General features: G+C 38.1%; 2 protein-coding genes across 2 annotated transcripts in view; one reads left to right on the top strand and one right to left on the bottom strand.

Annotated features, from left to right (window-relative positions):
- The first annotated feature begins 2539 nt into the window (after positions 1–2539).
- On the top strand, positions 2540–6574 carry dct (dopachrome tautomerase). The gene is made up of 8 exons (XM_085383625.1): positions 2540–3062; positions 3336–3635; positions 4009–4109; positions 4593–4759; positions 4894–5073; positions 5169–5304; positions 5404–5605; positions 6163–6574. The coding sequence occupies exons 1-8, from the start codon at positions 2777–2779 to the stop codon at positions 6336–6338; spliced, it is 1548 nt and encodes a 515-aa protein (XP_085239751.1). The 5' UTR covers positions 2540–2776; the 3' UTR covers positions 6339–6574.
- A 153-nt stretch (positions 6575–6727) lies between these two features.
- The window catches only part of LOC146651083 (glypican-6-like), an 85132-nt gene continuing 77645 nt past the window's right edge, over positions 6728–14214 (bottom strand). The window contains exons 7-9 of the mRNA XM_085383624.1: positions 11785–11921; positions 10584–10759; positions 6728–9225 (exon numbers count right to left, since the gene is read on the bottom strand). Coding sequence (XP_085239750.1) covers positions 9017–9225; positions 10584–10759; positions 11785–11921 — 522 coding nt within the window. The 3' untranslated portion in view covers positions 6728–9016. The remainder of the gene's footprint in view (positions 9226–10583; positions 10760–11784; positions 11922–14214) is intronic.

Raw genomic sequence — 14214 nt, 5'->3', positions numbered from 1 at the left:
GCTATTTTCAATTCAGTTTTCAGTTCATTTTAGCACTGAATCATAACAACAGCTAAAGTTGTTAAGTTAAATATACTTTGACTTGAATACTTACTGACTTTTCTTTATGAATGCCATCCCATTATGAAAAGGGGGGAATTGTATGACTGAGCTGCACTTAAAACAGGTTTTCTTCGTGTTCAAATTATGGCTATTTAAAATTTTGTGTTGGTTAATGGGTTTTGAGCACAGTCTATTATGTTATGATGAAAAATGCTAATGAAATAAAAGCATAGTTCCACATGTTATTCTTGTTACATGTAACACAACCATGGGCTACCACTGGTACAGACCGTGGGCCTAACATTAAAAAGCCCTGTGTTATAGCACATAGTTTTTATCAATTTAATTTACATTTACTATTAATGATATCAGTAAAGGAAGTCTTCCCCAGTAGGGGAAAACTGCCTATTCATGACATTAATTAGTACATGTACATAGGCTCTCATCAGCCATATGGAAGGCCACTGCTGGAAGTACCGTAATAGTATGGGTCTGTTAAATGTAAGGATTAGTGGTTTCACTCAGAAAGTACTTCTAGTTGTTCTGCCTCTGAAAACAGGCTGGGTAAAACAGATTTATTTCTTAAGGGCAGTGAGAAACAAACTGTATCAAAACTCAAACCCACAAAGAGAAAGAACTCATACTTTTCAGTCACAAGTACAACCGCGTGCGTGGTTAGTGACTAATTCAATCTTCTTTAAGTGTTGAAAATAAACTAAGTTTATTAGTTTACTATTATTTGTTTTTCATTTGTATCCCAGAAGACAGTGCGACCCATTCTTAAAACTCCAGGAATTTCATTGCACAATGACAATAAAGGGCTATTCTGTTCCATTTCATTCAGCACTGATTGCTAATAATACAATTTGTCACATGGAATCCAGTGAAATCTAAACAGCATCATTAACACCACTCTTTAAAAGTCTTTTGGATAGTTATTCAGCTATTATCAGAACAAGTTGTTCTGTCTTCAGATAGGACTTTCAAGGAACTCTTGAAAGGAAACTTTGACCGCTGGATCTTGATCTTGAAGTTTGCTCTATATCAGAATATAATGAAGGAGAATGCTTGACCATGCCCCAAAGCTTGGGTTGGCCAGCAGAACAATGATCCAAAAGACACCAGCAAGTCCACCTCTGAATGGCTAAAAAAACAACAACCCCAAAATGAATGCTTTGGAGTGGCCTAGTCAAAGTCTGGACTTGAATCAGAATGTGATGTTTTGGCATGGCCTTAAACAGACCGCTCATACCCAAAAAGCCTCCGGTGTGCCTGAATTTAAAAAAATTCGGCGAAAAAGAGGGGGTTCTCTTCTGCTTGTTTTCTTTTTTCTTTCTCAGCAGGTGATCCAGGTGATTGATATATGTATTTTTTTTTCTTTTTCTTTTTTTTTTCTGCCCGTTCTGTTGGTTTTTGTCTTTTGCCCTTCTCCCCCGTCCCTCTTCTCAGCTGTTTCTCTTTCCCTCTTTCTTTCCCCCAGTCAAGTCTGTCCCGTATTCAGTAAGTGAAAATAAAATAAACAATAAAAGGTGAATCAAATGGACCATTACGGCAAGGCTGGGATGGTCAATTTGGTAAAGTAAATCCGTTGGGCATCTTTCTTTTCCTTTAGACAATAATTCTGATGGCAAAAGAGCCAAACGGGACAGGCAAAAAAAAAAAGAAAAAAAAAGAGAGGGACAAAAGTCCTCCACAGCGATGTGAAATATGCTTTGCCAGTTATCACAAATGCTTGATTGCAGTTGTTACTACTAAAGGTGGCACAACCAGGTATTAAGTTTAGGCAACAATTAATGTCGATGCATTTTGATTGTAGGGTTTTCTGCTGTGTGTATTTAAAATATCATAGTTCTTCTGCCACTGGTTATGTGACTGATATCAAATATGCACAAATTATCAACCCTGCAAAAGGATAAGTGGAAGTGAATGGATGGATATCAAACCTTTTCCAGTAGTTTCATACTGTCACGTGCCATTTTGCTCTTTATTTGTTAGGAATCACACAGACAGTGACACTGTATGTATAGTGTGTGAAAGATAAAAGAGTTCTTTGAAACAACGTCGTAATACCTCTACTGCTGTTCTTCCCGCAGATCACATGGATAACCAAAGACGTCAGCTGAGACCTGCGGTGAAAATGTGGAGGGCAAAAAGCTCAAAACCAACCTGTACTAACAAGCTCCAAAACTTTCAGAAAACGTCTGGCAGGATTAAAGTGATTAGTCTCTTATTTAGATTTACTAGGCATGCAGTTGGGGAACTGATTTGAAAACTATTTTTGTTCTATTTGGATAGCTGAATATGACTCAACCACAGCTAACAAATAAAAATCACAATGGAGTCCTTTGGCATAAAGTCTCTATACATATCCTTAATAGTTCCTTCAGGCAGTTGCTTGGTTAATTCATCCGGATCTTAGTGTGGCTCACAGCTCTGCTGTCAGGTGATCATCACAAGACCAGTGGCTTAATCCTCCTCTACAAAAGCAAGAACAGAAATCAGAGGCTTTCTTAATGTGCATGGAGGCAACTGGAACACAACATGATTTAGCTGCAGGAGTTGTTTCTGTAGATATTAAACCTATCACTGAATCTAATTCAAAGATACACAGCAAGGAACCATAGCAGAGTGAGATTCCACACTCTTCTGGGGTAACTAATTGAGCGTATTACAGCTGAGATTTGATCTACAAACTGATTTGTCACTGCTGACTGAAAGAAACAGGTGATATATCATGATTGCTCTGGGTCTTGGTCTTCTTTGTTTACTCTTTGGCCCTGACCTGTCAGAGGCTCAGTTTCCTCGAGTGTGCTGCACAGTGGAGGGGATTTTGTCCAAGCAGTGCTGCCCTGCTGTGGGCTCAGACCCTGCCAATGTGTGTGGCTCACTGTCGGGAAGAGGAAGCTGCACTGCTGTTCGAGTCGACACCAAACCCTGGGGAGGACCGTACAGACTAAGGAATGTTGATGACAGAGAGAGGTGGCCGACCAAATTCTTCAATCAGACTTGCAGATGTACTGGTGGGTGCTGACCAGCTTATTTAGATAAATAAGAAAAGTTAAATCCGTAAATGGTTAAAGTAGACTTAGATTTAACTAGGTAAAGGGTTGTGTTAAACCTTGTCTGTTGTCTGCTTTTTATTTAATGAGGCCTTCTGAGATTCTTAGCAGTAGTAACTGTTTTTATCTTTTGCATTTAAACTGCATTTTTAGGTTTTATTATTTTGTTGTACAGTGTTTTGTGACTACATGTTTGTGCACAATTTGACAATTAATTTGCTCTTTATGTTGCAGGTAACTTTGCAGGTTATGATTGCGGCCAGTGCAAGTTTGGCTGGATCGGACCAAACTGTGACCAGAGGAAAGCTCCCGTTGTGCGGAAGAATATCCACTCCTTGACCCCTGAAGAGCTCCAAGAGTTCCTGGACGCTCTGGAACTGGCCAAGAGCAGCATCCACCCAGACTACGTCATCGCCACTCAGCACTGGCTCGGACTCCTCGGACCAAATGGAACCGAGCCACAGATTGCCAACATCTCCGTTTATGACTTCTTTGTCTGGCAGCATTACTACTCTGTTAGAGACACTCTGCTTGGTAAACCATCATGGTCATATTTACACAAAACCACTACAACCATTAAATGTGTGGGGTTTTTTTTTCAGGAATATAACAATAATAAAAATATCAAATAAGACAAATACTATACCTACAAAGCAGATTCCCCCCCTTTTTTAATGAAATTTTATGAAGCCTGACAAATTCCAAGTATAGACCTTTTTTACTGTAACTACAAAAATTCTGTAACATATAAACTGATAAGAGGAATGCTTTTACTTAACTTTTTGTTTTACGTTCTCATATGTTTGTTATGAAATTCATATTTTTAGGCATTAGATATAGTGTTTATTAAGCTCAGAACTGTTGTGAGACTAAAGAGGAGCTAATGAAACAATTCATTTTCCTCCAGGTCCAGGTCGTCCCTTCAAAGCCATTGATTTCTCACACAAAGGGCCAGCATTCATTACTTGGCACAGGTATCACCTCCTGAGTTTGGAAAGAGAACTCCAGGTATTTGGAATTTTGTATTATTTTTGTATTTTTTTAAACATCTCTTAAAATATTATATTTTTTGTGGTGGAGAGTAGAGGAGTGTATCCTTTGCACAACAATTTGCATTTTTTTTAAAATTTGGGCTCATCAGATTTTTAAATTGCATGCACAATTCTTGTTTAAATTCACTGATGAAACATAAATGACCTGTCAAAGGGACATCTGTTTAAAGCTCAGATTATTGCATGTTATATTCAATAAGCTTACTGATGACTAACATTTTGGTGAAAAATTGACAGACAAATCATTCTTACAATATTTCACAAAGACATTTTAAACTTGCATTAAAAAAAAGACAATAAAAAAATGGTATACCTAAAAATTATATATATAAAATATAAACGAGAGAGAGTTGGCCCTATAAAACATCCCTATAGAGCCATGTTGCTGATTTAGCAATACTTTTTCATAGAAACACGAGTGTTTCCTTTTCTTCTGCAGAGACTTACTGGCAATGAGAATTTTGCAATCCCATATTGGAACTTTGCCACAGGGCAGAGTGAGTGTGATGTGTGTACTGACACTCTGCTGGGAGGCAGAAACCCAGACAACCCCTTCCTCATCAGTAACCAGTCCAGGTTCTCCAGATGGGGGGTGGTGTGTAACAGGTCAGAAGAAAATACTGATTGGAGGGAAACAATTGTCAGTAATTGTATTAAAAATGTGTAACCAATTAACGAATGTTCATGGTACATGTTGGTGAAACATTTAAATTCTTTACGTGTATCTAATTTATTTCCAGTCTCGACGACTACAATCGTCTCGTGACCCTTTGTAATGGAACCAGTGAAGGTTTCATACAGAGGGGGATGATCCGGCAAGGCAACAGGACTCTGCCTACAATGACTGACGTCAGAAGCTGTCTTGGAATTCGGGACTTTGACAGCCCTCCCTATTTCACCAACTCCTCCTTTAGCTTTAGGTAAAAGTGGAGTGTTCACCATTGTTAATGATGTTACATTTATGCCACCTCTTTCACAGAACAAATGAATTAATGCTGTTGTTTGTACCTCACAGAAATGCTCTCGAAGGGTACGACAAACCTGATGGAGAACTGGACGAAACCGTTGACAACCTTCACAATCTTGTCCACTCAATGCTCAATGGAACCAGCTCGTTGGCTCACTCTGCAGCCAATGACCCCATCTTTCTGGTGAAAACCTAATTCAATGGTTTCCTCTGATAAAAAAAATCTCTGACACACTTTGTTTTCATTTTTATAAAAATGATATTTGTCATTTGTACCTTGCAGGTGCTCCATGCTTTCACTGATGCTATTTTTGATGAATGGATGAGAAGGTTTGTTCCATCCAACGCCACTTTCCCAGATGAGATGGCCCCCATTGGACACAACAGAGACTACAACATGGTTCCCTTCTTCCCTTCCATTACTAATGAGGAAGTCTATGTTCCATCTGAGCAGCTGGGATATTCTTATGCCATTTCCCTGGATGGTGAGCAAATAGTGAAAGAAAAACTTTGATCGGTGGGATAGGTGGACATTTTTGGAAAATTGATGTAATTTCTTACTGGTGAGAGTAAAGATTGATTTCACTCAAGTGTGTACAGTGTGCGTGGAGCAAAGAGTTGGCCTGGGTTTGCATGAAGAGTAGACATACCTAACCCATACAATTATTAAAGAAAAAAAATAAACAGAATTTTCTAAATTAGACTGCCAACATGATCGGTTCAAGACCAAAGTCTGAAAATGACAGATTATGGTTTTAATGGATAGTTTTTTGGCAAAATTTCTCAATTATATATACGCCACTGACACGTGTGGCCTTTCAGTGAACACTAATAAAACAGGGCAACATTGCATGTTTCAAAACAAATATCAACTCACTGCCGACCACTTTCAAATCCATGGCGCTGGCTCATCAACATAAAAAAAAAACCCTCTTTTTGTTATGTTGGAATAAATATCTTCTTATTTACAGATTTCATTCACATTCAATGAACCTGCAACTGCAAAGGTTTCAGCAATCCATCTCCTGTTTCATCTATACAGATGCAGATGGAGGACCGGCTGTTTTTGTGCTGGGCTCCACTCTGGGAGGAATCTTCATCGGTCTCCTGGTACTTCTCCTTATCTTTGTGCTCTACCTGCGTCAGCGGAGAAACAGAGGCTTTGAACCTCTGATAAAAGCAGATTTCACAAATAGAAAGTACACAGAAGAAGCCTAGATTTCACCTGTTGTTCTGAAATGCGCTTGAGTGCTCAAACATACCTCATAGTAATGGAGCACCCTGTCTGCTGTCACGACTGTGAAGAAGAGCAGAATAATAATCTTCTCTTTGAATAGCATGTTGTTTTTTAGCTGTTGCATCTAATTTCATGTTAGCAAATGAATCACACGATTGTTCTACCAAGTACCTCGCACTCTTAAATCAGTCTTCAATTAAATGCATTTCTACTTTAACCAGTTTTAACCTGATTTACCATCTCAATCATCAATATATATAAAACATATATGATTACAAATTGTTTTTGGGTTTTTTTTAAATAAGAATTTATTCTCAAGAACAGCAATAAAACAAAAATGCAATCATCTTAATTGCACCAAAAACAGTAAGGCATATTTGCTCAACTAGTTCTTCAAACCTCAGTTTGAAATTATTTTAAAACCCCATAGAAACCTTTCCTCATTAGTTTTGAAATCAAACAGCAATGCATTAATTCTGAAAAACAAACAAAGAGATAACAAAAAACCCAAACTGAGCATTTTTGTGAGTCATAATTTGTCTGACCATACATCCATTTTCAATATTTTATTGCAAAAATATTAAAGGTTCAGTGATACAAAACAATAAAAAGGGCATCTTATGAGATCAAAATGTAGAATAATGGGTCCTTTTAAATGAAACTTTGACATATTTCCTCTATATTCTTGAAATAAATGTGGGTTAAAAAAGTGACTCGTATGAAATAAAGAAAAAGCTCAACAAATATTCAGTGATATGCCGCAAAGGACTTAATGCAGGCTAATTCCTTGGAAATGTAAGCTTAGCAGGCCTGTTGGTTATGAACCTGTCGGGCTCTCAGAGAACAGTGGACGTACATACAGGCTGGTTTTGTCCGCCCCCCTCAGCACGGCCAGGCCTCTCACATTCTCCGTAAGTACGCTCTAGTGAGGAACTTCACTGAAGCATTCAGCTCTGTCCAGTCTCCACAGATTCTCATTTCACAGGTGACTGTGGCCGGCTTCAAGCCTGTCTGTGCTGCAGACGCAACCATTCAAGCTTTCCAGATAAATTTAGAGACCCTTTCTTTACATTTCCAGTAACCACTATGTGCTGTTGCTGCTTCTTCTCCTAATATTTCCATAACCTTTTGCAACTATTATATATAGATGTATATAGATATAGATCTATATATCTATCTGTCTATGTATATATAATTTTCTTTCTTTTTTTAAATTTGTAATTTCAACTTGTTAATACTGTCACAAAGTATTTTAGTTTTGGTCCTACAGTGTTCATTTACACACAGAATATGCTTTGGTTACTGAACCTTAAAAATAAGAGGGAAAACAACATTTACAGTATTAATGAATCATCTCAAAATCCTGTAAATATTTCTAGAGTATTTTTTGAAAATGCTAAAAGCCCTAGTTACTGTAAATTAACATCGAGGTTACAGCAGCCCAAGAACTGATAGTAATCGTCTTCGAGTGCAAAATGGTAAACGTCCATTTACACAGTTAAAGAAGATAATCCTGCTTTTCAGTGACTTCACATGACCTCCTCTGTGCTGTGAGAAGAACACTTGTATGCAGCACTTACACCTCTTTGTATTTGATTAGTTTTACTGACAAGTTTGCATTTTAGTGGTTGCATGAGACCCATTGTGCAACCCTTAACTTACTAATTATATTATCAATCACAATATTTGACATGGTATAAATATATTTTATACCAGGACATGCACACCACAACGCTGCAGAGGCAGCATCTACCTTGACAGCATAACCCATATATTAGCGGCACCTTCTCTAAATGTGAGTAACTGCTCCATAATAAATCTGTCCAGGCTATCTACTCTTGAAGCCTAAGGATCCAGTTTGATATGAGAATATTTTTGCACATAATGAATTTGCTGCAAGGCAAATTAGTATATAAAATGTCAATCTTAACCCTAACAGTGACTTTAAGCACAATGCAGCTGCTGAAAGGTTTTTAAGAGAATAGCTAAAAGCTGTGCAGATGCATAACCAACCCATGACATAGTTTAACTACAATCTTTCCATATGACACAGTTAAAATGATTGTGAAACACAATTTAGAAGCTGCATTTGATCTAAAAATAAACATGACAGCATTACGCTTCTCATCAGAAATGAATAGTTGGCACATAAGTTCATGACAATGGAATAAGGTGTCAGTTAAAACCACATGTTCCATTCAGATCAAATCAAAGGATCCTTTGCTTTAAAAAAATAACACGTGTATAAAATGACCACATTCTCAACATTTTTTCCAACACACAATAAACTATTTTTTTTGCAATAAAAAAAAAATCAAAACAATCAAAGTGCGTGTTATATTTTTCCACATTAAGACCTACAATAATACCTTTACTAAAATCTCAGAAGCTGAGTTAGTAGGGGTGGCATCGCTGTTAGATGGTGAAGTGATGCCAAAACATATCAAGTCTAAGGATGGCACTGCACAATCTTTAGGAAAGTGGGAACTCATGATGCTTGACTGCTCTCTTTTTCAGAGCAGACTCTTCTTGCCTTGAAGCTGGCAGTCTGAATGCTGTCTGCTCCAATCTGCCTGAATACAAAAAACTGCAAAAAAAAGGGGAAAAAAGGAAAAAAAAACAAACCCCTGCTGTCCATGTTTAGCCTGTTCCTCTAGCATTATCTCCACTGTCGCTGAAGTGCCAAGGCTGAAAGGGCCAGCATGGTTGGCAGTGCTACAGACGGTGCACAGAGCGGGGCAGAGTTATCCACAGGCCCGCTCCGGTCGGCTCTCACCACGGGGATTTCAGTCGCAGCCGTACCGTCCATGTATGTGGGGCAGACCTCTGTGCAGCCGCTGCCACTGCCTGAGCCACTGCCTTCCTCGCCTGCAATACCGTAACACAAGCCAGAATGAGCACAGCACTGCAATAGCAGTGTAACATTGCTCAAAATCTCCAGCAGACACTGTGGAACTTTCTCATGTATAAATTAAAGGGTTTAAATATCACATGATTATCACCCACCTGGTGGGAAATGTGTCATTCTCTGTTTTCCTTTAGTCTCTTAAATTGTCTTAATTTTACGGTCAGCACATTGTATCACAAACTCAGTGTTGTTCAGATATGCTAATATATACACACTACACGCATGCTAAACAGTAAATAATAAACAGACACTGCCTGGTTAACACAGTCAAGCATTCAGCTTCAAATATATTTCTCATCAACTTATGGGAGACTTAAAACAATTCTTAAATTAGACTCAATGCTAAACTTTTATTCATCAAGTAGACATTAAGTAAAAATCTGCAAAGATGTTTAAAAAATGTGTCTCCCTATTTCTACTGCCCCCAAGTGGCTAAAATGAACTTAGCAGTGAGTATTTACTTGTGATTCTTTACTTTTTGTTTATTAGTGTAATTGTGTCATTTGTCTGTGAAGGTTCTCAGTCATCCAGGTCATCGTAGTCAAAGGAGCTTACAAAGAATAGCGTCTGGACTTCTTTAAGTTACTTAAAGATGTTTCACCTCTCATCCGAGAAGCTTCTTCAGTTCTGAGGTCAAATGGTGGAGAGTCCCAGATTTAAACCTAGTGGGAGTAACCCCCCAAAGAGGGACAAAAGGACCCCCTCACATCCTGGGTCATCTGACCTCAGGAATTTGCATGATAAGGTGGGGCCAGGTTTCACAATGAACACACCCAAAACTCTGGCTGATTGGGACCCACACCCATTTTCACACCTTGGCTCAGGCGATTAGAGGATCACCAGGGGGTCCTTTTGTCCCTCTTTGGGGGGATACTCCCACTAGGTTTAAATCTGGGACTCCCCACCATTTGACCTTAGAACTGAAGAAGCTTCTCGGATGAGAGGTGAAACGTCTTCAAGCAACTTAAAGAAGTCCAGATGCTTTTCTTTGTAAGCTCCTTTGACAATGGTGTCATTTGTACAGTTAAACAGAACGTGATTTTGCACACTCAGTGTGACGTCTCAAAATTTCATAAACCTGGCAGAAGATACGTTTTTTTTGTTGTTGTTTTTGTTTATTATCATTATTATTATTATTATTATTATTATTATCATTATCATTATTATTATTATTATTATACAATTTTTGTTATTTGCACCTTTAGTTCTGCTTGCAGTTTTACTGACGCTGATCACCTTTGCCTTAGGGTTAGGCAGACAGCTTATTAGTAGTGAGTTGTTCTATTTGTGTGTATGACAGAAGTGGCAAATGGCTTACTTGAGTCTTGAAAGTAGATATCATTGCCATTGTAGGCATTTTTCAGCTTGTTAGTCATCACCCTCAGAGCCATGATCTGCTGACGGATGAGTGTGTCTGGGCGTGTGATGTCAACACCCACTTCAGGGTTATTCACCTGGTTGGTAAGGCCATCCTTTTGGACCTCAGGAAAGTACCTTGATGGAAAAAGAAAAGAAAAAAAAAACAGTTTTCATTGATACTGTTTAGTTGCTAAACAAAGAAAACCTTTACTTTGTTTAGTTGTTATAGACTGCTTTCTCTGAAATCTCATCAGAAGCATTCACTCAACAAAAACAGAGACAGGCTAAACACGGTCGAATTCCATAAATGTTTTGAGTCATGGGTCCAGTACAGCACTTGGGAATTGCTCTTTGAGGTAACAACAATGTTGGCAAAATGAACATTTGACCCAGTCGTGTAGGGTAATGTTCTGACATTCTTTTGACATATTTCTCTCGGGAAAACGTGTCAGCTGAATGTACTCCTGCTCGATAAATAAGCGGCAGGTCGTCATGTGATGGAATTCCACAGATCATCTGACACAGCAGCAATTGTTCTCCATAAGTCCAGATCACTCTGGAAAATACACACGTCTGAAATGTTGCTGAGGTGAAAGAGGCAAAATTTCACTTCTTTAATTGATGTTGTTTTTTTCTACCACTGAAAATAGCATTGAATATCAATTAAAACAATTAAAGAAGTTTAAAATATTCAAAATCATATAGCTGATATAACGATTAAAAGCAAAAATCGATTTCTCAGTTAGATCAGTAACGGCCAGGGAATCTGGAGCCCTAATGCAAATGTTAGCTTTTTAAAATGAAACCAAAATAACAGATGGATCTAGATGCTGGTTGAACATTTAAAAACAAAAGAAGAAGAAGAAGAAAAACACAATTTCACAAATATGCCACCAAATTCAAAACGCATGGAAGCAAATGATATTTTACACGAGATGAATTGAAACCACATAGAAAAGTTTTTTTTATAATGTTTAAGACAACAGCTTACTTTTAGTTCAAATCAAAACGCATGCTAAGCTCTTGCAGAGCAGGTGAAAGCACATAATCTGATTCTTAATTCTAGGCTTAGACTTCTTAATATGAAGCAGGTTGAACAGACTTTGGACTTCTACCCTTTTGTGTTAGCTGGCATTAGCTTCAGGCTCTGTTGCCCTTACCTGCCCTTGGTGTGTCCGTTCCAGCACTCCTCTTCGCTGGCATTTCCAGCGGTCACTCTGTCTTCTACACACATCGCCTCAGGTAGGTTGGACCAAAATTTCTTGAAGTCCTTTAGTTTCTCTTTTATGTCAACCACCTACACAAGGACAGGGGTCATTGTGAGATAGGAAAAAAGCCTCCTGTATAAGTACATGAAGTCTGATTTCCAATCAAGGATGATACATATCATAAATACAGTTTCAGGGATGTTATTGATGTTTTTATATGCTTACAATGTAACATTAATACAGAAAAATCAGTTTCACTTCAGTTCCTCACATCACAGCCCCAAATATTAAACAAAATACGAGTCCAGCAGTACCTACAAGAATAGATGGTCAGAAATATTTACTGAATTACATTTTTATTGCACATTAATATGGCGTTTATTAACAGCTATAAGCTATTCATTATGTTTCAAAACAGTCTTTTTGTATCTAAAAACTCTGCAGAGTTAATGTAATAAAAAAATAGCAGCTAAAGAGAAAATGTCTACAAAGTCAAACTGATTGAAGTAATTACACAAATTGAAGTCAATAAGGCATTATGTCTCCTAATATATGTATGACATATGAAAAAGACAATGTGCTGTTTTTCTAAAAAGTACATGTCAAATGCTCCTATTTCTTATTTCTATAGCATCAAATCATAACAACAATTGCCTCAAGGTGGTTTATATTGTAAGGTAAAGCTCCTATAACATTACTATTACTGACAGTCATGATTAGTCATTAAAAAACCAAATCCCACAGTGTTACTAACAACAGTATGTGGCTGTAAAATCATTTGAGAGAAAATACAAACACTAAATTAAACTAAGACATTTCTGACACACAGTGGATGAGAAATGGCAGGTTGAGAACTTGCATTTGAGTGAGATGAATAAAGCTTACTGTTACTCTGGATGCATCTCGTGTGAAAAAGGTAGAGAAGCATTTCACTTTTGCTCACTAACACACCTTAACAAGCTGATTATAAACCTCAGGAAGACATCTTCGCACTTGAACTCGTACCAAACGATTTGGGTTTAATTTTTCCTTCTCTGTTGACTATCAAATGTTTGCATCATGGAAAGGAAGACTATGCAGGCTTGCAGCAATCATTTCAAACTGAATGCCAGACATAAATGCTCCTTTGCATCCCAGCCATGTGACAAAGTCAGATATCGTTTCCTGACTTGAGCCTGTTGAACTCCAATCTTTCATCAAACACACAGAATTTGACATATTTCACTGAAGCTGAGGGAAAGCCTGATAGCAGCAGGTTGGCCCCATTATCTTTTTCCGTCTGACTTGCTGTTGGCTTACGTGAAATTGTAGAGAACCTGAGCAGAACATGAAAGGTGCTGTACTGACTGTGTGACGCTGCTGTAGGCCTTGACACTGCTTTTGATGTGTTAATCCTGTCACACTGATGCCAAAGCACTTGAGCAGCTCTGATACTGCCCAGAGGGTCGAGGCTACACTCAATACAAGAGATTGACTGGCAATGTTTGACTAAACCTCATACATTAAGTTAAGTCTAACAAGTGAGATTCACAGTTTTCCTCAGGATCTGCTGGCAAAAAACAGAACCTGTGAAAGTGGGAACTGAACTAGGAATGACACATATGAAAACATTCGATTAATACCTCTATCAAGTATTGTGTGGCCATTATTTCACGTGGATGCAAGTGAAAAGGTATTTTAAGCAGCAGCTAATTTATTATCCTATTTGAAACAGAATTTTAAAAATCTGAAAGATTCATGAACTGAAAAAAAAAACCCCTAAAAAGTCTGTGTTAAGTTTGCAAAAGAGAAAGGTTTTGCAAACTTAACACAATTATAAACAAGCCTCTGAGAAAAGTCTGCCTCTCGTCTAACTGGACGTTGCTTATGAACAAATACTACCACTCCAACAAATAACCCTCAAATGCAACCAACTGCAAAGGCCACTAGATGGCAGTATGTCTTTGAGATCTGGTGAGATGAAAGTGAGTAGACGAAAAATCCAGGGAGGAAATGAAAGTGACAAAATAACCTTGCAAATTGAAACTAATTATGTTTGCTAATGAAGCTTCTTTAACATCAAAGTTCAGCTCCATGTGGCCAAACATAGATGGAAGACATGACATCCAAACAGATGTCAGCAGAAAGCCTAATGGAAGACAAAATTACACACACACAAAAAACGCACACACGCAGACACATACACACAAAAGACGGTGTAGAAGAAACGCATGTCCCCATGGTATGTGAGGAAGCAGAGCGGAGATATGCGATTCTTTTTATAATCTGCTACCTATTACTGACAGCACTGACATTCTCATTAAAATCACAATGACGATCACAGACACAGCACCTCCCCGGCGCCTCACATCAGGATATTACATAGCATTTGTTTTCAGTGAC

Source organism: Rhamphochromis longiceps, linkage group LG16, assembly GCF_057381845.1.
Source record: "Rhamphochromis longiceps isolate RC_006_pf linkage group LG16, R_longiceps_female_GT1.1, whole genome shotgun sequence".
Taxonomy (NCBI): Eukaryota; Metazoa; Chordata; class Actinopteri; order Cichliformes; family Cichlidae; genus Rhamphochromis; species Rhamphochromis longiceps.
This window is presented reverse-complemented; position numbering and strand designations above follow the sequence as displayed.